General features: G+C 51.8%; 1 protein-coding gene across 6 annotated transcripts in view; it reads right to left on the bottom strand.

Annotated features, from left to right (window-relative positions):
- The window catches only part of LOC103122359 (kazrin), a 585,567-nt gene that overhangs the window by 67,488 nt on the left and 498,645 nt on the right, over positions 1 to 19,434 (bottom strand). For 4 of the 6 annotated variants that reach the window (XM_060202328.1, XM_060202329.1, XM_060202327.1 and 1 more), the window contains exons 3-7: positions 13,858 to 13,994; positions 10,766 to 10,936; positions 6,334 to 6,523; positions 3,463 to 3,593; positions 290 to 340 (exon numbers count right to left, since the gene is read on the bottom strand). In XM_060202328.1, the coding sequence (XP_060058311.1) occupies positions 290 to 340; positions 3,463 to 3,593; positions 6,334 to 6,523; positions 10,766 to 10,936; positions 13,858 to 13,994 (680 nt within the window). The remainder of the gene's footprint in view (positions 1 to 289; positions 341 to 3,462; positions 3,594 to 6,333; positions 6,524 to 10,765; positions 10,937 to 13,857; positions 13,995 to 19,434) is intronic. The other 2 variants (XR_009552653.1, XM_060202331.1) reach the window with 1 other exon arrangement.

The following is a 19,434-nucleotide window of genomic DNA, read 5'->3' as shown; positions in this document are numbered from 1 at the left end:
TTTTCTGAGTCACTAGTCTTTGTCTTCCAGGGGACACCCAACAGGCCGCAGAAGGGGAGGATGTATGACACACATAGTGGGTCTATAGGATCAGAGGAGGACAAGGAAGGCAGCCCCAGGTGCAGAGACTGGCTTAGACACCAGCCCCTTGTGACCCAGCTAGTGTCTGAACTCTTCTGCCTGAGGCGCCAAGTATGGGGATGGGAGAGGACGGAGAGGGCCCAGAGCCACGGGACGACATCACTGGGGGAGAGGGGAGGGCCTGAGGGGCCAGGGAAGACACACCTACCTGTACAATGGGGTTGTGCAGGCTCTTCTGAACCGGGCCGGGACTGTCGCCCTGTAGCCAAAGGAGAAGAAAAAGATGCAACAGTAAACATGCAGGATGCATGAGAGCCACTCCTTAGGGGCCAGCCTGCTTCTGTGTTAGGGACCCTCCCATCCCAAAGTCGACATCCTCAGCTGGCTCAGTGTTCAGCTCTGGGGCTCCCTGAGATGCTGTCAGGACCAGGGGTCTTTACCACAGAACCTGGGCTACTGTCCTGACTCTAGCCTTTTGACACCCCCCCACACACACACACCTTCTGACCCACAAATCGGCCACTTCCAAACTTTTTTTTGGTATTTATTTATTCCTTTTTGTTGCCCTTGTTTTTTTTTTTTATTGTTGTAGTTATTGTTGTTGTTACTGATGTCGCTGTTGTTGGATAGGACAGAGAGAAATGCAGAGAGGAGGGAAAGACAGAGAAGGAGAGAGAAAGACAGACACCTGCAGACCTGCTTCACTGCCTGTGAAGTGACTCCTCTGCAGGTGGGGAGCCGGGGGCTCAAACCGGGATCCTTATGCCGGTCCTTGCGCTTTGCGCCACATGTGCTTAACCCGCTGTGCTACCGCCCGACTCCCCACTTCCAAACTTCTAAGTACCCCTCTCAATCGGGCCACAGAATTAGAACTGGAGGTTGGTTCCAGTTGGTGCTTTTTCATAAAACATTTTATATAGATAAAGTCCACTAGTAAAGTTTAAGACAGGAAAAACACAGGAGGCTATGAAGTCTCTCACGTTCCCTCACAAACAACGCAACATTCTCTCTTATTTTGTGGAGGGGTGGACTGGACCCATTGGTCTGATTTACATACACAAGGGAGGTTGCAGACAGTAAAAACATCAGGGAGGTAATTAGAACTGGGCTACAATCCAAACTTAGAACGGCATGGCTCCTTCCTTCTGGTTCAGTGTTCCTCCTATGGATACACAAAGGTGTGTGTGCGCGAAAGCCCTCACTACCTCCAAGAATCAGCCTTGTCCTGCTGGTGGGGTGGCAGGGAGATATTTTGGCCCACGAAAGCCAATACTCAAGAGCCCATCGGGGGCTGTCTTCGGAACTGCCGGCAAGAATGCCCATAAAGACACACAAGTCTGACAAATGTCCATCCACCTCTCCAAGCTCTCTCCGGACTCCACAGCTCTTTCTAATTAGTGGCCAGTGCATCAGGACAGACCCGCAGCTGTTTTTATTTGTGTGTTATGTGTGTGGGTGGGTGGGGGCTTCCTGGCTAACCTGTCTGCATATAATGAAAGTGGCCCAGATGGGACAAATGGTAATTGAGTCTTTAGTCCTATCCCTGCAAACAGGACCCAGCTGGCTGGCAGGTAAGGTAGGTCTACTTGGGGTAGGGCCACCTGTGCCAAATGCGTGAGGGGGAGAATGAAGCCCGTGCCCACTGGCATGCCTGCCTGGATGCAGACACATGGGCTGCCAGAGGACCCCTTCCTTCGAGTGGCCCTGGAGAAGCCTTTCTGCAGAATGCATTTTCTGGCAGGATTTTGGCTGCTAGTGCCTCCGTGAACAGATAAAAGATGGTCCCTTGGGAAGGTATTCTGATGAGGGTGTGCGTGGGTATTTTTAGGTGCCTAGCCTTGGCATCCTGCTCTGTAGAGAAGGGCACTACTGGCTGTGGGCCCTGGGAACCAGAGATCAGACATCACAGGCCTGTCTAGTGGCCTCACCTGGGATAAATCTCTCTCTCTCTCTCCTCTGGCTTATGGTGGTGAAGGGGGACTGAACCTAGGACTTCAGAGCCTCAGGCATGAGAGACTCACTGCATCACTATTATGCTGTCTACCCCAGCCGGGTATGTCTCAATCCAGCTTTGTCACCAAGGCTCTCTCCCAAGGGTAAGAGAATGCATTCCTTCCTGAAAGTCCTCACTGGGCAAGGATTCCAGTCCTTAAAGGGACCCCCAAGCCGCAGGTGACTGCCTTCTCATTCTGGAAGGGTTTGTACGCCGCTTGGGGGCCAGAGATCTCTGCTGCCCACCTCACCAGTTAGAGACAACTGAAAGCAGGTTCAGCCTTAGCTATTTCCATAAGCTCTTCTCACTATGATCAGAAATTGAAAGGAAGTCTCCATTATGACAATTCATTACAGAAAAGTTATTGATCTTTATAGATTGACTGGCAACCAGTGCCATTAGGCACGTGCTTATTCTAGTGGCTTTTCAGATGGTGTTTCTAGCATTTTCAGGGAGAGAGTTCTGTCAGTGATGAGTGAGGACGGCTTGGCCTTTCCTTCTCACTCTGTTCACCTCGCTTTTTTTTTTTTAATCTTTCAATTTTTTAAATCTACCTCACTGGTTAATAAGGCAGCAATAACTGAAGCTTTGAGAAAACCTCCCTGTGCACTTGAAGGCCTAACAAACCCCTCTCTCCAGGACATGAAGACATGGCAGGGAGGCCCTCGGGAACCAGCTGTTCCATGCACCAGAGACCTCACTCCTGCCCCCTGGGAGTTGCATGGTAGAAGCCCAGCATGGAGTTTCCAGTCCTTAGGGGTTTCGCCCAGCTTTGTATGCCCTTACTCCTGGTGGGGGGGGGGGGGGAGTCCTGTTTGCTCCGTCAGTCAGTCAGTCAGTCAGTCAGTCATCAAGAGTCAGGCAGCCAGGGACTTAAGTGTTAGCTGGTGCCTGGTGTGCAAACAAGACACTTTTGGTTAAATGAGCAACTTAAAAGCAAACACATGGGACACTTCTCCACTGGCAAAAGCTTCTGGAATTCAGAATAACCCTGCTCATACCAGGATGAAAGGTTGAGAGCTGGTTCTCAGGGGCAAATGAAGAGGTACGGAAGGCCCTGGGCTTCTGGGGTTAATGTCTGGGAGGGGCCCACAGTCCCAGACACAACCCTCCAGAGAGGATCCGGGTAGATCTGAGATCCGAGGGATCTGGGGCCAACCCTGGCCCTCCCGAACGCAAGGAAGGAGCAAACAAACGGGCCTCCTTGCTTTCTCTCCCCCACCTCCATCTCTTCTCGCAAAGGGAAAGGGCAGAACAGGAAGTTCCTTCGCCAGAGTGCTCCCTGGGTGGACGAGAGGAAACAGTGGGGTACATCTTCACCCCTCCGCCCTGCCCCGGAGGTTGCTGGGCAGGGCCCTCGGCCCAGGCCCCGCTACTGCTGGCCTTACGTTGCAGAGGGAGTGTGTCCGGTGTCGGGGGGAGTTGATGTCGCTCGGTGTGGACGACCGGTCGCCCTCGGCAGCAGACGCGTCGGAGATGACGGAGGGCTGCCGGGAGTGGCAGGGGCTCACCCTGACCGCTGGAAAGCAGGGACAGCTGGTAAGTGAGGGATAGAGAATGTCTTCACCTAGTTCACCGCGCTTTGCAGGTGGGTCCACCCAACGCCCCGCCGCAGGATGAGAACACGCCGCAGGATGAGCGGCAGAGGAGAGGCTGGCCCAGCGCTCTGCCCCATCGCCCTTGCAAAGCCTCACAGGACACAGCCCAGATCTCCTATAGCCCTTGGGCTCAGCTAGGTCCTCCTCCTCACTGGGGGGAGAGAGAAGGAGAAGGGGAAGGAGAAGGAGAAGGAGGAGGAGGAGGAGGAGGAGGAGGAGGAGGAGAAGAAGGAGAAGGAGGAGAAGGAGGAGAAAGAGGAGAAGGAGAAGGAGGAGAAGGAGGAGAAGGAGAAGGAGGAGAAGGGGAAGGGGAGGGGGAGTAGCAGAAGGAGAGGAAGGAGAAAAAGGAGGAGGAGGAGAAAAGGAAGAAGAAAAAGGAGTAAGAGGAGAAGGGGAAGAAGAATAAGGAGGAGGAGGAAGAGGAGGAGATGTTGGGTGGTATGCCACCTCCCCCTGGCTTCTGCTTAACCATATGCCTATATAGGGATTTACTGATCCCATTCAAAGCTTTGGTCTATTTACATAAATCACTTTCACATTTACATAAAGCACTCCCTCCAGGGCATTGGTGGTTCAGTGATAGGATTCTCGCCTGTTCCGCCCCCTCCTTGTCACACTCTGATTTTCACCAGTCACTTTTCTCTCCACCCTCTCTATATCACATCCTGTTTCCACCCTACTTGGAGAGTATAAAAACAGCTGCTCTTCTGATTAAAGACACTTGGAAATTGCTTTCCGGCTCCGAGAGTTCCAGAGTGCATCTTCTGCGGAAGTTAGTACGGCACGAGTTCCTGATCCCTCTCCCACGCAGCAGCCTAGATCGGCTCCAGTTGAGTTCTCTCCAAGCCAGAGAGCACTAGCTCGGGAAGAAGCACCCTCAGGCTATCCCGGCAAGGAGGAGGAGGAGGGGAGGAGGAGATAAAGAAGGAGAAGGGGGAAAAGAGGAGGAGAAGAAGAAAGGAGGAGAATAAAAAGAAGGAGGAGGGGAAGGAGAGGGAAAGGGAGGCGAGAGGGAGAGGGAGGTAGGGATGGGGGGGCTCGAACTCAGGTCCTTATGCATGGTAACATGCAGGCACTCAACTAAGTGTGCCACTGCCCAGCCCCTCCTCTGTCTTTTTTTTTTTTTAAACATCCCATCAAAGCACATGCTTTCTGTTGACTTCCTTTGCTGCTCTGCTCAGTCGCTGGTAGCATGCCGTGTGGTGGCCTTTGACATGTGTGTTGTCTGCCTTCACATCTGCAAAGCCAGCTCGATGAGGGCAGGCCCTTGAGTGTCTTAGTCACTCCAAGTTCCAGAGCCGTCGCTGCCCAGAACAGAGTAGGTGCTCAGTAAATAGTTAAACAGAAGGTTTGGCTTGGAAAGCCTCTCAAGTGCCCCCAGCAGACCACAGAAGTGGGTGGAGGAAGCACTTTGTGGCAGAAGAGGCAGGCGGAGGGTCCCGCTGTGTGCAGGTAGCGGTGGGACTGGGGGGCTGCGGTCCCGTCTGGGTGACAGCAAGGTCCTCAGCTCCTGAGACCCAGCACCTGTTTCAAGCTGCACCTGCTGCTCAGGCAGTCAGCAGAGAAACGTCCCAGGACAGCAGGGGCAGCAGCTCGATGGGCAATGGGTGCAGAGGCTGCTGCCAGGCCAGGTTTTCCCCAGGTGCCCAGAGAACACCTGCGCTACTTGCTAGCCCTCCACTCTATGGCCAGGTGGAGCTGTCAATCAATCAAGGATCCCTCCCAGGCTCACCAGGTCAAATTAGCATGCAGTCTCCCTAGTCGATAGCCATTGGTCCAGGGATGGTCATGTGATCCAGGCTAGCCAATCGGAGCCCTTTGAGATGGCTAGTAAAAAGCTCAGCTTTTCCTTAAAAGATTTCAAGCTGGTGGCCAGGCCTTGGGCACCTGGTTGAGCACACACATCACCATGAGCAAGGGCCTGGGGTTGAAGCCCCCAGCCCCCACAAGTGGTGAAGCAGTGTTGCAGGTCTCTCTCTCTCTCTCCCTATTTTCCCCTTCTCTCTCAATTTCTCTCTTATTTATTTATTTATTTATCTGCCTCCAGGGAGATCACTGGGGTTTGGTGCCAACACTACGAATCCATTGCTCCTGGAGGCCAATTTTTTTTTTTCTATTTTATTGCATAGGGCAGAGAGATATTGAGAGAGGAGGGGAAGGCAGACCTGCTTTACCGCTTGTGAAGCGTCCCCTCTGCAAATGAGGGCCCCGGGGCTCGATCCTGGAACCTTGTGCAGGTCTTTATCCTTTGTACTAGGTACGTTTAATCTGGTGTGCTATTGCCTGCCTCCCCCCAATTTCTCTGTCCTATCCAATTAAATAAATAAAATATTAAAAAAAAAAAAAACGAATGAAAACTTCACAACACAAAAAGATTTTAAGCCTCAGAAGCATGGAACGGAGAGGACTGTCTTGTGGCCTCGCTTGTGGCAAATCACGAGTCAGACAGCCAAAGCGGAGAGACGGCGGCCCACCAGGCAGGCCCCGGGTGGTGTTGGGTCTGGAAGGTAGCTGGGCTGCTTGTGGTTTGCATTTCAGATGTTGCAAGACCTTGAGTCCATTCCCTGGGCTGCCTCTCCCCTCCAAGTCCGAAGACCAGGACAGAGGCCCTCCCTCCTGCTCCCCCTCCCATGGCCGGGGCAGGGCTGGGCCAGGACTCACCTTGGCGGTCTGCAGGGTGCGGGGGGTGTGCGTGGTAGAGAGTCTGCTGGCTCTGGCGGATGGCAGCGGTCAGCGGGAGGTCCGCCTGCACCACCCACTCCTGGTTCCCGTTAAGCACCGTCTCCCCCGGCATGGCGAGGGAATGGCGCTTGGGCACGTCCTTGGTCAGAGTAGCTAAGGACTGCTTGGCCTGGAGTGGCAGGGGGGTGGGAGACAGGAAGAAGAAGGGGCATGAACAAGGGCACCTCTTGGCCCACTACTACTCGGCCATCACTCACCTCCACCCCAGGAAGCTGAGTCCCACCTCGGGCCAAGCTCAGGATCTGCCTCAGTGGCCAGTGAATGGAGCCAGGGGCACACCTACCAGCTTCATGTCCTTCCAGGACCAGCTGGGATTGGAATAACATGGCCTGAGAATGGCACCTGGACTTGTATTGGCATAACTCCTCCCAAATTCAGCCTCCCATCTCTTTTTTTCTGTAAAGTGCAGCTGTGGTCTGGATTACAGACAGGGAACAATAGGCTTCCTGGCTTCTTCCAACATGAAGACCCCAAATTTCATCTGCTATAGTCTTACCTTTGGGTTCCTAATTATTGAACAATTTGTTCTGCTTTAAATCTTAATGCTTTTCAGCCACCAAGTTGCAGATGCTACCATAATGCCAACCTTACTTCACTGAACAAGACGACCTCACCAATGTGTCCCGGAACCTCCCCTTCCCAGATCCCTGCTCCACTAGGGAAAGAGAGAGACAGGATGGGGGTGTGGGTCTCTGTCTCTCCAGCAGGGGAGGCTCTGTGCAGAGCAGGCAACTGGAATCGCGGCTTCTTCCGCTCTGCAGCTGCTCAGGACTGAACCGTTTCTAAGTCAGCTTTCTGCTTTTTTTTTTTTTTAATTATCTTTATTTATTGGGTAGAGACAGCCAGAAATCAAGAGGGAAGGGGGTGATAAAGAGGGAGAGAGACAGAGAGACACCTGCAGCCCTGCTTCACCACTTGTAAAGCTTTCCCCCTGCAGGTGGGGACCAGGGGCTCGAACCTGCGTCCTTGCACATTGTCATACATGCACTGAATCAGGTGCGCCACCACCCGGCCCCAGCTTTCTGCTCTCTTGCTGTACCTGTGAGCTCCTAACTTCTTTCCAATGCCTCCCAGCCCTTGTGCCTCAACTTATCCAGGTCTGCTTTGTGTCTTTTGCAGCCCAAGGACCTAAGGCACACAGGCAGGGAAGGGCCTCTGGCCCCATCCTGCTAACCTGGGCCTCCTGTGCAGGAAGGAGAGAGGTGACCTGGGGTAATGCCTCGCAGAGCAGGCCGCCCTGGAGGCCTCCCAATGGTGGAATTCTGCAGGTGGCCTGCAACGGAGGTGACCCTCCATCCAGGCAGAACCTCAGTGACACTGGCTCTTAGGAAAGCTCACAGGTCCTGTGCAGACAGGGCTGTGCGCCGGTGAATCTGTCACCCTGCTGCAAACTTTCACTCTAACTGTTGTTGCTGGCAGGGGACTCTGGACACCCGCCAGAAGGAAGAGGAGGAGGGGGAAGAGGAGGAGGAAGAGAAGGAGGGGGAAGAGGAGGAAGAGGAGGAGGAAGAGGAGGAGGAAGGGGAGGAGGAATAAGAGAGGGAAAAGGAGGAGAGGGAAGAGGAGGAGGAGGAAGAGGAGGAGGAAGAGGAGGGGGAAAAGGAGGAGGGGGAAGAGGAGGAGGAAGAAGAGGAGGGGGGAAAGGAGGAGAGGGAAGAGAAGGAGGAGGAAGAGGAGGAGGAGGGAGGAGGAGGAGGCGGCGGCGGCAAGAGCTCATCTTTTGCTGGCCAGGACCGAGGCAGGCTGTGTCACGGTATGATCAAAGATGAGCTGCCACCCCGAAATGAAAAGCTCAGAACAGCCCCAGATGCTCAGACTAGTGCTCCCAGGCCAAGGAGTCACATCTGCCTATCCACAGGGCCCTGGGAAGTCCCGGGCAGACAGGGGCTTTGTCTACCTCCCATCCACGCCTGTGACTCCAAAGGTTTCTGTCCTGGATGCAGGAGGCAGTAGGAAGTGCCACCCACAGGACCAGTGTCAAGTCCCCTGGCAGCCACGACGCCTTCTGACCTAGGCACTTGTCACCACTAGGTGTCAGCACTGGACAGGGAAGGGCCCTTGGGCTCCGGACCTGCCCCTGGGGTGGGGGCAGCCTAGTTAGGAGGAAGTGAACAGTGAACGACAGTGACACCATCACTTAGCATGTAGGCTTTGTGCCCGTGTGTGTCACAACGTGCCAGGACGGGACTCAAGTCCCTGGTCCCCACCCATGGTGGGACAGCTTCATGACTGGTGAAGCAGTGCTGCAGATGTCTCTCTCTCTCTCTCTCTCCTCTCCATTCCCTCCCCCCGTCTCTCTATTAAAGAATTAAAAAATACATAATCTTTACTTATTTACTGGCTAGAGATAGAAATCAAGAGGGAAAAGGGGGAGAGAGAGAGAGGAAGAGAGAGAGACCTACAGCCTTGCTTCCCCACTCGCAAAGCTCTCCCCCTGCAGGGGGGATGCGGTGGGGGGACTTGAACATGGGTCCTTGTGCATTGTAACACGTGTGCTGGACCAAGCATGCCACCACCTGACCACCTCCCTCCTTCTCTCTTAGTTTCTCTCTGTCTCAATCCAAAATAAATAGAAAAAAAAAAAATAAGGCTTAGTCACATAGCTAAGAAGTGACAGGAGTTGAAACCTGAACCCAGAATTCAAGACTATCATAACAATACTGGCACTGATGTTCTTCAGGAGAATAGTGAATTTCTCCAAGAGCTCCCATCCCAGCCACAGTCACACTGAGGGCCTGGTAGTATTAAATAAAGGTCCTTGCAGCCAGGAACTCCCTGGAGTCACTCAGGTGGCTGAGGAACGGCAGGGCTCTCTCTTGAGCTGAGTTTGTCCACCGATCCCTCCCCCCACCTCACCCTGGCTCCCTGTCCCCATCTCAGGCTGCACACACTTTCACAGTGCACGTCTAGAAGGACCCTGAAGGTCTGTGTTAGACTGGAGGTGGGCGGGGTGGGGGAAGAGTCATGGTTTAAAAAATCTGACGACTCCAGATATTTTCAACTGTAGTTGTCTTGAGAATAGAGAAAAGTCAGGTTTTTTGCTTTTTTTTTTTTAAGATCTTTAAAAAAATAAACTATTTATTACTGGATAGAGACAGAGAAATTGAGAGGGAGAGAAACAGAGACCCCTGCAGCCCTGCTTCACCACCCGTGAAGCTTTTCCCCTGGAGGTGGGGACTGGGGGGCTTGAACCTGGGTCCTTGCACACTGTGATATGTGCTCTCAGCCAGATGTGCCATTGCCTGGCCCTCAGAAATATTGTTTGTAATCCTACCTGGACATAAGCATTACTGACACTTTGGAGTTATTTCTCTCAGACATTTTCCTAAACAGATAGCTATTATTATTTGTTTATTTCTAGATAGAGACAGAGAGGCAGAGAGAGTGACAGAGCCCACAGCTCTGAAGCTACTGACTGGGCTTGAACCTGGGTTGAGCACATGACAAACTCACTATCCAAGTGAGTTATTTCACTAGCCTGTAAGTATGTTTTAATTAAAAGAGAGAGAGTTTTATTTTTCCAGTAGCCTTAAGAGTATGAGAGAGCATTGGGGCCAGGTGATGACATGCATGTCATAGTGTAAAAGGGCCCAGCCTCAAGCCCCCAGTCCCCATCTGCAGGGGGAAAGCATTAGGAGTGGTGAAGCAGGGCTACAGGTGTCTCTCTGTCTCTCTGTCTCTCTCCCCCTCAATCTCTCCCTTTCCGTCTTGATTTCTGGCTGCCTTTAGCCAATAAATAAATAAATACCATAAAAATAAATAACTGAGGGAGTCGGGCGGTGGCGCAGTGGGTTAAGCGCATGTGGTGCAAAGCACAGGGACCGGCGTAAGGATCCCAGTTCGAGCCCCCAGCTCCCCACCTGCATGGGAGTCACTTCACAGGCGGTGAAGCAGGTCTTCAGGTGTCTATCTTTCTCTCTCCCTCTGTCTTCCCCTCCTCTCTTCATTTCTCTCTGTCCTATCCAACAATGACGACATCAATAACCACAACGTTAAACAACCAGGGCAACAAGTGGGAACATAAATAAATACATATAAAAAAATAACTGAAAATTAAAAAAAAAAGAAAGAAAGCATATGGAAGAGCATCTGTTCTCCCAGCAGCCCCAAACACAGAGGTCCAGAAGAGACTCCCTCAGGTGTAGGAGAGCTGAGGGGGTGTCACAGGGCCCCTGCACCCCACTCTTAGCCTTACCCTCATTGCTTCTGCTCCACTGGGCCCCAAACCACTCCGGCCCGGGAGGGACCCTGAGGCAGCCGTCACGACGCACCCTAGTTCCCAGCACAAGGCTTCCTAGGACACCCCCAACCCTTCAGGGAGGGGGCTGAAGGCAGGTGGGGAGGGCCTCACCATGGCCAGCTCGGCCTCCAGCTCCTTCATCCGGTTGTCCTTGAGGTCCAGCTGGGAGCGCAGTGCCGTGGCGTGGTCCGTGGCCTCCTTGGCTTGGCGTCGCAGCTCCCACTTCTCCCGTTCCAGAAGGTCCTTCTCCTTGGCCAGAGCTCTGACAGCGTCCTCGCTCTCCTGTGGGGAGGGAGCAGCAGGGGGGAGTCAGAATCCTTTGGTCCTGGACCACAAGCTGGGGTGGGGTGGTCCTTGTGGTGTGTGGCTGGGTGCTTCTGTGTTCAGACTGAGTCACTGGGAGACCAGAACACACGACAGGCACACACACAAACACACACACACACACACACACACACACACACGCTCAGTAAATATATATATTTTTCTTTTTGCCTCTGGGGTGATTGCTGGGCCTTGGTGTCTGCACTACGAACCCACTGCTCCTGGAGGCCATTTTTTTTTTCCATTTTATTGGACAGGACAGAGAGAAATTGAGAGAAGAGGGGGAGATAGAGAGGAAGATATACAAAGAGACATCTGCAGACCTGCTTTGCCACCTGTGAAGTGTCCCCTCAGCAGATGGGGAGCTGGGGGGCTTGAACCCAGATCCCTGAGCTTAGTACTAGGTACGCTTAACTGGGTGTGACACTGCCTGGCCCCATACACTTTTTTTTTTTTAAGTGAATGAGCCACTGAATGACTTGCATAAGGGAATATCTTACTCTATCAAATGTTGGTTTCGCCTATGCAAACTGTGTGTGTGTAAGAACACGTCTTACCCTCTAGCCAAAATGAAGGTGTAGCCCAGATTCCCAGATAAATAAATAAAAATGTGTGTGTGTGTGTGTGTGTCTGTGGCAGGTACAACTTTCTTTTCTTTCAAAGAACTGTCATGAGATGAAAGGGTTTCATGGGAGGGAAATACTAAATGCAATCTGACGAAAGGCAACCCAGGAGGTGGCACGATGGCTACAGCATTAGACTCTCAAGCAGGGGATTGAACTCAAGGTCCTGAGTTCAATCCCCTGCTTTGCCTGTGCCAGAGTGCTGCTCTGGCTGTCTTTCTCTGGCTGTCTTTCTCCTTCTCTGTATCATTAAAAAAAAAAAAAAGCAAATAAATCTCTCTAAAAAAATTTTTTTTTATTGGGAGTCGGGCTGTAGCGCAGCGGGTTAAGCGCAGGTGGCGTAAAGCACAAGGACGGGCATAAGGATCCCGGTTCGAGCCCCCACAGGAGCTCCCCACCTGCAGGGGAGTCGCTTCACAGGTGGTGAAGCAGGTCTGCAGGTGTCTGTCTTTCTCTCCCCCTCTCTGTCTTCCCCTCCTCTCTCCATGTCTCTCTGTCCTATCCAACGATGACAACAACAATAATAACTACAACAATAAAACAACAAGGGCAACAAAAGGGAATAAATAAATAAAATAAAATATTTAAAAAAATTTTATTATTATCATTGTTCATTTATTTATTGGACAGAGACAGTTAGAAATCAAGAGGGTAAGGAGAGACAGAGCAGGAGAGAGACAGAGACACCCGCAGCACTGCTTCACCACGTGCAAAGCTTTCACCATACAGGTGAAGACTAGGGGCTCGAACCCGGGTCCTTGTGCACTGTAACATGGGCGCTCAACTAGGTGTGCTACCACCTGGCCCCCCAAAAGGAGATGAAAAGGGAATCTGACAACAGTTAGCTAAAATAAAGGTGCTGGATTCCTAGCACTGTCTTCTTACTTTTCCCCACGATGTGCTTATGTGCTTCCTGACGTGTCCGGCCAGCCTTTAGTGAGCACTTACTATGTGCCAGGCACCCTGTGCTCATTACCGTGGTCTCATGGCTCCCCTGAAAGGTCTCTGTCACTGATCTAGCGTGTCTGCAGCTGAGAGGTGGGGGAGAGGCATGCTGGGAGCTGAGCCCAGGCCCCTCATGTCACCCACCGGGCTGGCTTGTTCCAGCAGACATGGAGCTCTGAAACCTGGGGTTGGTCGAGGTTCATCTCAGAGCCCAGGACTGGAGGGGACACACTGGAGTGCTGGGAAATTGTGTAGATGCAGTCATAGCCGCCATGTTGTCCCCTCAGGGCATTGTCAATTCCCCGCCATAGTTGGAGTGCCTTGTTTACTCCTCCCCCTTCCCACTCCCCGAGAGCTATTATCCTATCCTGGAGTGCTTTGTTTACTCCTCCCCCTTCCCATTATCCTATCCCCGAGTGCCTTGTTTCCTAGCCAATCAAGCCCCAACTTTCTCCCATAAAAGCCCTTCTTCTAACACCCCACTTTTCACTTCGGTGATTAGGCGCCAGGAAGGGTGCTGCACTAGGCAGCCATTTTTGCTAGCTCCTAGCTCCACGTGGCCCGAATCGCTGCAATCTCACCCAACTCTGAGTTTTGGCTAGCTCCTAGCTCCACGTGGCCCGAACCGCTGCAATCTCACCCAACTCTGAGTTTTGGCTAGCTCCTAGCTCCACGTGGCCCGAACCGCTGCAATCTCACCCAACTCTGAGTTTTGGCTAGCTCCTAGCTCCACGTGGCCCGAACCGCTGCAATCTCACCCAACTCTGAGTTTTGGCTAGCTCCTAGCTCCACGTGGCCCGAACCGCTGCAATCTCACCCAACTCTGAGTTTTGGCTAGCTCCTAGCTCCACGTGGCCCGAACCGCTGCAATCTCACCCAACTCTGAGTTTTGGCTAGCTCCTAGCTCCACGTGGCCCGAACCGCTGCAATCTCACCCAACTCTGAGTTTTGGCTAGCTCCTAGCTCCATGTGACCTGAACCGCTGCAATCTCACCCAACTCTGAGTTTTGGCTAGCTCCTAGCTCCACGTGGCCCAAACCGCTGCAATCTCACCCAACTCTGAGTTTTGGCTAGCTCCTAGCTCCACGTGGCCCAAACTGCTGTGCTCTCACCCAACTCCGAAGTGCCCGCAGGAATAAAGAATTGTCTTCCCTCTCCGCTCCGGATGTCCTCTCTCTCTCCTCCTACCGTCGCAGCCCGACACGGGAGGCCCCTGCACACCAGCTCAGAGGACACCAGGGGGTTGCGTCTGTGTTTTGTGGCCTGAGAGGTGCTGGGCCTTCCAGGCGGGGAAGGGAGGGGGGTCTTGACCTTCCGGTGCTGCTCGTAGTTGCGGATGAAGTCTCGGAGCTGCTCCTCGCGGCTCTCCAGCGTGGCGTACAGCTGTTGCATCTGGCTCACCAGGTCTGTCTTCTCACCCTTGAGCCGCTTCCGGTCAGCTTTCATCGCTAGGGGACAGGAGAGTGATTATTAGTTCCCGATACCCTGGCTGTCCCTTCCAGACACCTTGAGTTCAGAGAAGAGACGCTCTCTCTCTTTCTCTCTCCCTGTTTTCACAGATGAGAAAACACGGATCAGAAAGACAAATATTTCTCTCCAAGCTCTCAAGCCACATGGGAATTTTCCAGAGTTTGAACCCAGTTAAGCCCCCCATTTCTCACTTCAGTGCCTTTCTTTTAAATTTTCACTTTTAAAAAAATTATTGGGAGGCGGGCGGGAGCGCAGCGGGTTAAGCGCATGTGGTGCAAAGCGCAAGGACCGGCATAAGGATCCCGGTTCGAGCCCCCGGCTCCCCACCTGCAGGGGAGTCGCTTCCCAGGCGGTGAAGCAGGTCTGCAGGTGTCTATCTTTCTCTCCCCCTCTCTGTCTTCCCCTCCTCTCTCCATTTCTCTCTGTCCTATCCAACAATGACGACATCAATAACAACTACAACAATAAAACAACAAAAGGGAATAAATAAATATAAAAAAAATTATTGACTGGGGGCCAGGTGGTGCTGTACTTGCTTAAATGCTCACATAACACTGTGCAAGGACACAGGTTCAAGCCTCTGGTCCCCACCTGCAGGGGGAAAGCTTCTCGAGTGGTGAAACAGGGCTGCAGGCGTCTTTCTGTCTCTCTGCCTCTCTCTCTCTCTCCCTTCTCAATTTCACTCTGTCTTTACCTAATAAATAAGAATTCAAAAATTAAATAAATTTATCGACCAGTATGATGCTTGCTAATATCATTAGTCATCAGGCCAATGCAAGCCAAAAAACACACACTTCACACTCACTAGAAGGGCTACATTTCTTTTTGTTTGTTGGTTTGTTTAGAAAGTCAATGACAAGTGCTTGCATGTAGAGAAGCTGGACTCTTCACAGACCGCTGGTGGGAACAGAACTGATGCAGATGCTGTGGAAACAGCCTGATGGCAACAGTCCCCCATGGCCCAGACCCAGCAGTTCCTCCCCCAGGCCAGACCCAAGAGAAATGAAACTTAGGTCCACACACAACTTGGGTGCACACATTCAAAGTACTGCTAACACTACGGATAGAAGGCGAAACAATTTTCGACCAACTCATGAATGAATTTCTAAGAAGTGTAGGGACCTGGGAAGCGGTTTAGAGAGCATCTGCCTTGCATGGATGAGGTCCTGGGTTCTATGTCCGACACTGCATGAAATGACACTGGCTTTCCCACATTTAAGAAAGCAGTTATGTCCTGATACTGATCGTGGCGATGAATGTGCAACTCTATCAATATGGAAACCACTGAAGGGGTGGAGGGTAGCTAGCATAATGGTGATGCAAAGAGACTCTCACGCCTGAGGCTGCTATGTCCCAGGTTCAGTACCCCGCACCGCCATACACCAGAGCTGAGCAGTGTTCTGGTAATAAAATAAACCACTGAAATGTACACTTTCAGTGGGTTAATTGCATGATGTGTGAATTTTTTAAATCATATTTCTATGTTTTTATTATTGGATAGACACAGAGAGAAATTGAGAGGGGAGAGACAGAGAGTGAAAGGGACAGACAGACACCTGCAGCCCTGCTTCGCCACCTGTGAAGCTTATCCCCTGCAGGTGGGGACCAGGGACTTGAACCTGGGTCCTTACATGTTGTGTGCACTTAGCCAGGTGTGCCACTTCCTGGCCCTGACATGTGAATTTTATCACAGTGAAGCTGTGTATATACACACACAGACACACAGTCACATGCCCCTGGCAAGGTGGTGTGATTTTACTCTAGCTGTCATCTCTCTCTTTGTTTTTTAATCTTTATTTTATTTATTTATTCCCTTTTGTTGCCCTTGTTGTTTTATTGTTGTAGTTGTTCTTGGATAGGACAGAGAGAAATGGAGAGAGGAGGGGAAGACAGAGAGGGGGAGAGAAACATAGACACCTGCAGACCTGCTTCACCGCTTGTGAAGCGACCCTCCTGCAGGTGGGGAGCCAGGGCTCGAACCAGGATCCTTACACCAGTCCTTGTGCAGGTCCTTGTGCTTTGCACCACGTGCACTTAACTTACTGCGCTACAGCCCGACTCCCCTGTCATCTCTTTCTAAGGCCCCCAGAACCCGTCTCTCCCCTGAACACATTGCTAAAGAGGGATCTCCAGGCTAACTTCTTTTAAGAAATGTGAAGTGGTGAGACATAGGGGCAGAGCAAATCCTTGGCTCAGGAAGCCTCCCTCCCAAGAAGGGCCCACCGTGGGCCAGTCATTTTGCCTGATGGCACCCAGTCAAGCCATACCTGCCTCCATAGCCCACATCCTTCACCTTACTGTGCTGCCTCTATGGAGAAGCCCCCCAAACCCAGAGGGTTCTGGTCCTGTATCTGGCTGAGGGCAGTGACGTGTGTGGGCAGACCCAAGCCATCCCACCTCACCCTGACAACTCAGTCTGTGACTATGGAAGGCTATTTACTGCTGAGCACAGCATAAGCCCCAGGCCTCAGGCAGCTGGCCCAGGTGTGCTCTGTGCCCTGCAGGGACGAGAGTGGGGAGACAGGGAGGTGTCCCTCTCTGCCTAGCTAGCAGAAGGTGGAGCAGGTTGGCTGGAGTCATGTTATATTCAGGAAGCCATGGGGAGATGTCAGTGAAAGTTCAGGGCGCCAGTATGCCAGGCTAGCTTCGCGGGTGGGAGACAGAGATGACCAGAAACTCATGGCTGAGCTGAGAACGCAGTTTAATCTTTAATCACGAGCGGGCAAGCAGTCCAACAACCTAATCATAACACAATCCTGTCCTGCCTCTCTCTCCTCCGGCGGAAGAATCAGGAACCCAGGAAGTACATAGGATAGGGGCGGGGAGAAGCAAGAAACGGGAAAATGCAAGGACTAAACCAAACTCTCCCGGAGGCAGGGGGAGTGAGACCAAACCAATGTAACAGAATGACCATGTCAATAGACCACAACGTCAAGCAATGTAAAAGAAGAGATCCCAGAAGCAGAACTAGAAGCATACCAACAGGGAGACCCAAACAAAGGGATCCCAGGTTATGCTCAATATGAATAGACATGGGTCCTAGGTCAGATCAATGAGGTTAACAGTTAATGGCATTTGTATACCTTACTTGTATTTGGAAGCTACTCTCTGCCCCGATCCAGCTTTCTAGCCTTATTCTCAACTCTGACACCATCTTCCCAGACAATGCTTTTAGCTCACCTGCATGTTAGCTATCGAGCTCAGGCAAAAATGACTAAAGTCAAGGGCCACACGGAACATACCTAAAATAGACCTCCTAGCTTCTTCCCACACGAAGTCCCCCTAGTTTCATTTGCTCTATTCCTACTTTTGGGTTCCTGTTTACTAGACAGTTGGCTTTATATCTTACTGCCTTTCAGTTACCAAGCTACAGAAGCTACCATGACAACATGTTGACCTCCCTGGACAGAGGACCTCACCAATGTGTCCCGAAGTCTCACCTCTCTAGAGTCCTGCCCCACTAGGGAAAGACAGAAACAGGCTGGGGGTATGGATGCATGTGCCAATGCCCTTGTCCAACAGAGAAGCAATTACAGAAGCCAGACCTTCCATCTTCTGCACCCCATAAAGATCTTTGGTCCACACTCCCAGAGGGATAAAGACTAGGAAACCTTCCAGTGGAGGGGATGGGACATGGAGCTCTGGTGGCAGGAACTGTGTGGAGTTGTTCTCTGTTATCTTACAATCTTGTTCGTTATTTTTAAATCACTAATAAAAATCATTTAAAAAAATAGCCTAGCTTTCAGTTTCCTATCTCCTGCAGCTGGACCATGTTCCTGGAGCTCGGAGGGCAGCAACTGAGGTCACCAGGGCAGGAATTCCAGGCCTGCTGGGCCGGAACCTTAAAGGGCCAGGGCAGCACAGCTCATGTCTGCTTCTCTCTGGGTCCTCAAAGCAGAGAGACAGATAGGCAGAGCCTGGACAGTGTTATGCTCAGTTCCAACCAGGGTGCAGTATTTAAGAAAAGTTTTAGGGACTGACTGGTGGTGCACCTAGTAAAGTGCCCAAGTTACAATGAGCAAGGATCCAGGTTTAGGTTCAAGCCCCCGGTCCCCAACTGCGGTGGTGGTGGTGATGGAGTAAGCTTCACAAGTGGTAAAGCAGGGCTGCAGGTCTCTCTCTCCCCCTCTCTCTCTCCCTCCCTCCCTCCCCCTTTCCTCTCAATTTCTGACGGTCTCTCTCCAATAAGTAAATAAAGATAATAAAGTTTTTAAAAAAATGGTTTTAAGAGTGGTCTAGGAGGTGGCACAGTGATAAAACTTTGGACTCTCAAGCATGAGGTCCTGAGTTCGACCCCCGGTAGCACATGTGCCAGAGTGATGTCTGGTTCTTTCTCTCTCCTCCTGTCTTTCTCATAAATAGATAAAATCTTTTAAAAAGTTTTAAGAAAGCTCAGCAATGGAGTCAGGTGGTGGCACAGACATTACCATGAGTGAGAACCCGGGTAAGAGCTCGCAGTTCCCACCTGCAGTGGTGGGGCTTCAGGAGTGATGGAGCAGTGCTGTAGGCGTCTCCCTGTCTCTCTGCCTCTCTCATTAATCTCCCTCCTCTCTCTCTCTCTTTCACCTTCTACCAAAAGAAAAAAAAATGAGGAAGAAAAAAAAAGGAAGGAAGGAAGGAAGAAAGAAAGAAGAGAAAAAGAGTGACTGTTAAGAATAGTGGAAACATGCAGACATTAAGCCCCAGTAAAAATCCCGATGGCAGAACAAAAACAACAACTCAACATCTGATGGTGCAACTTAGTCAGAAGGACTCCTCTTGCTCTCTCTTTCATTCTCTTTATTTTTTTGACAGACAGCCAGAAATTGAGAGGGGAGGGGGGGATAGAGAAGGCGAGAGACAGAGAGACACCTGCAGCCCTGCTCCATCACTCCTAAAGCTTCTCCCTCGCAGGTGGGGACTGGGGGGCTTGAACCTGGGTTTTGTAATGTGTGTTCTCAACCAGGTGCACCGCCACCCGGCCTCGGAAGGACTCTCAGAGAAGAAGAGCCTGGCCCAGCTGTCACCGGCTAAATGGAAATTTCCATGTGCCTTCTCCCATTAGGTCTTGGTTACGCCTCTGTGAGGGGTCAGGCCTCCCATGGCACAGAGGGGGACCGAAGGCCACACAGGGAAAAGCAGAGCTGGGCTGAGCGTGTGGCTGATTCTGAGGCCTTCAGTGGGTCTGAGGGGGGGGCAAAGAACTGGCGGGGAGACTGAAATTTCTCAGAGGGGGGTTGGGACTGGTCCTCTGCCTGGGCACTCGAACGCAGATACACAGCCAACCCCAGGGACTTCCTTCGGGAATTCATGGCCTCACTTTCTCGTTGGGAATTAAGTTCCCGTGGGCTGGGATTTGCCTTCTGCATGAGAACCTACTTCAAGATTGTGCTCTCAGTGGCGGAAGGCTCTGGAAGGGATGCCATCCATTCCCTACGC

The sequence above is a fragment of the Erinaceus europaeus genome, chromosome 11 (genome assembly GCF_950295315.1).
Source record: "Erinaceus europaeus chromosome 11, mEriEur2.1, whole genome shotgun sequence".
Taxonomy (NCBI): domain Eukaryota; kingdom Metazoa; phylum Chordata; class Mammalia; order Eulipotyphla; family Erinaceidae; genus Erinaceus; species Erinaceus europaeus.
The sequence above is the reverse complement of the archived record's forward strand: the minus strand, read 5'-3'. Positions and strand labels throughout refer to the sequence as shown.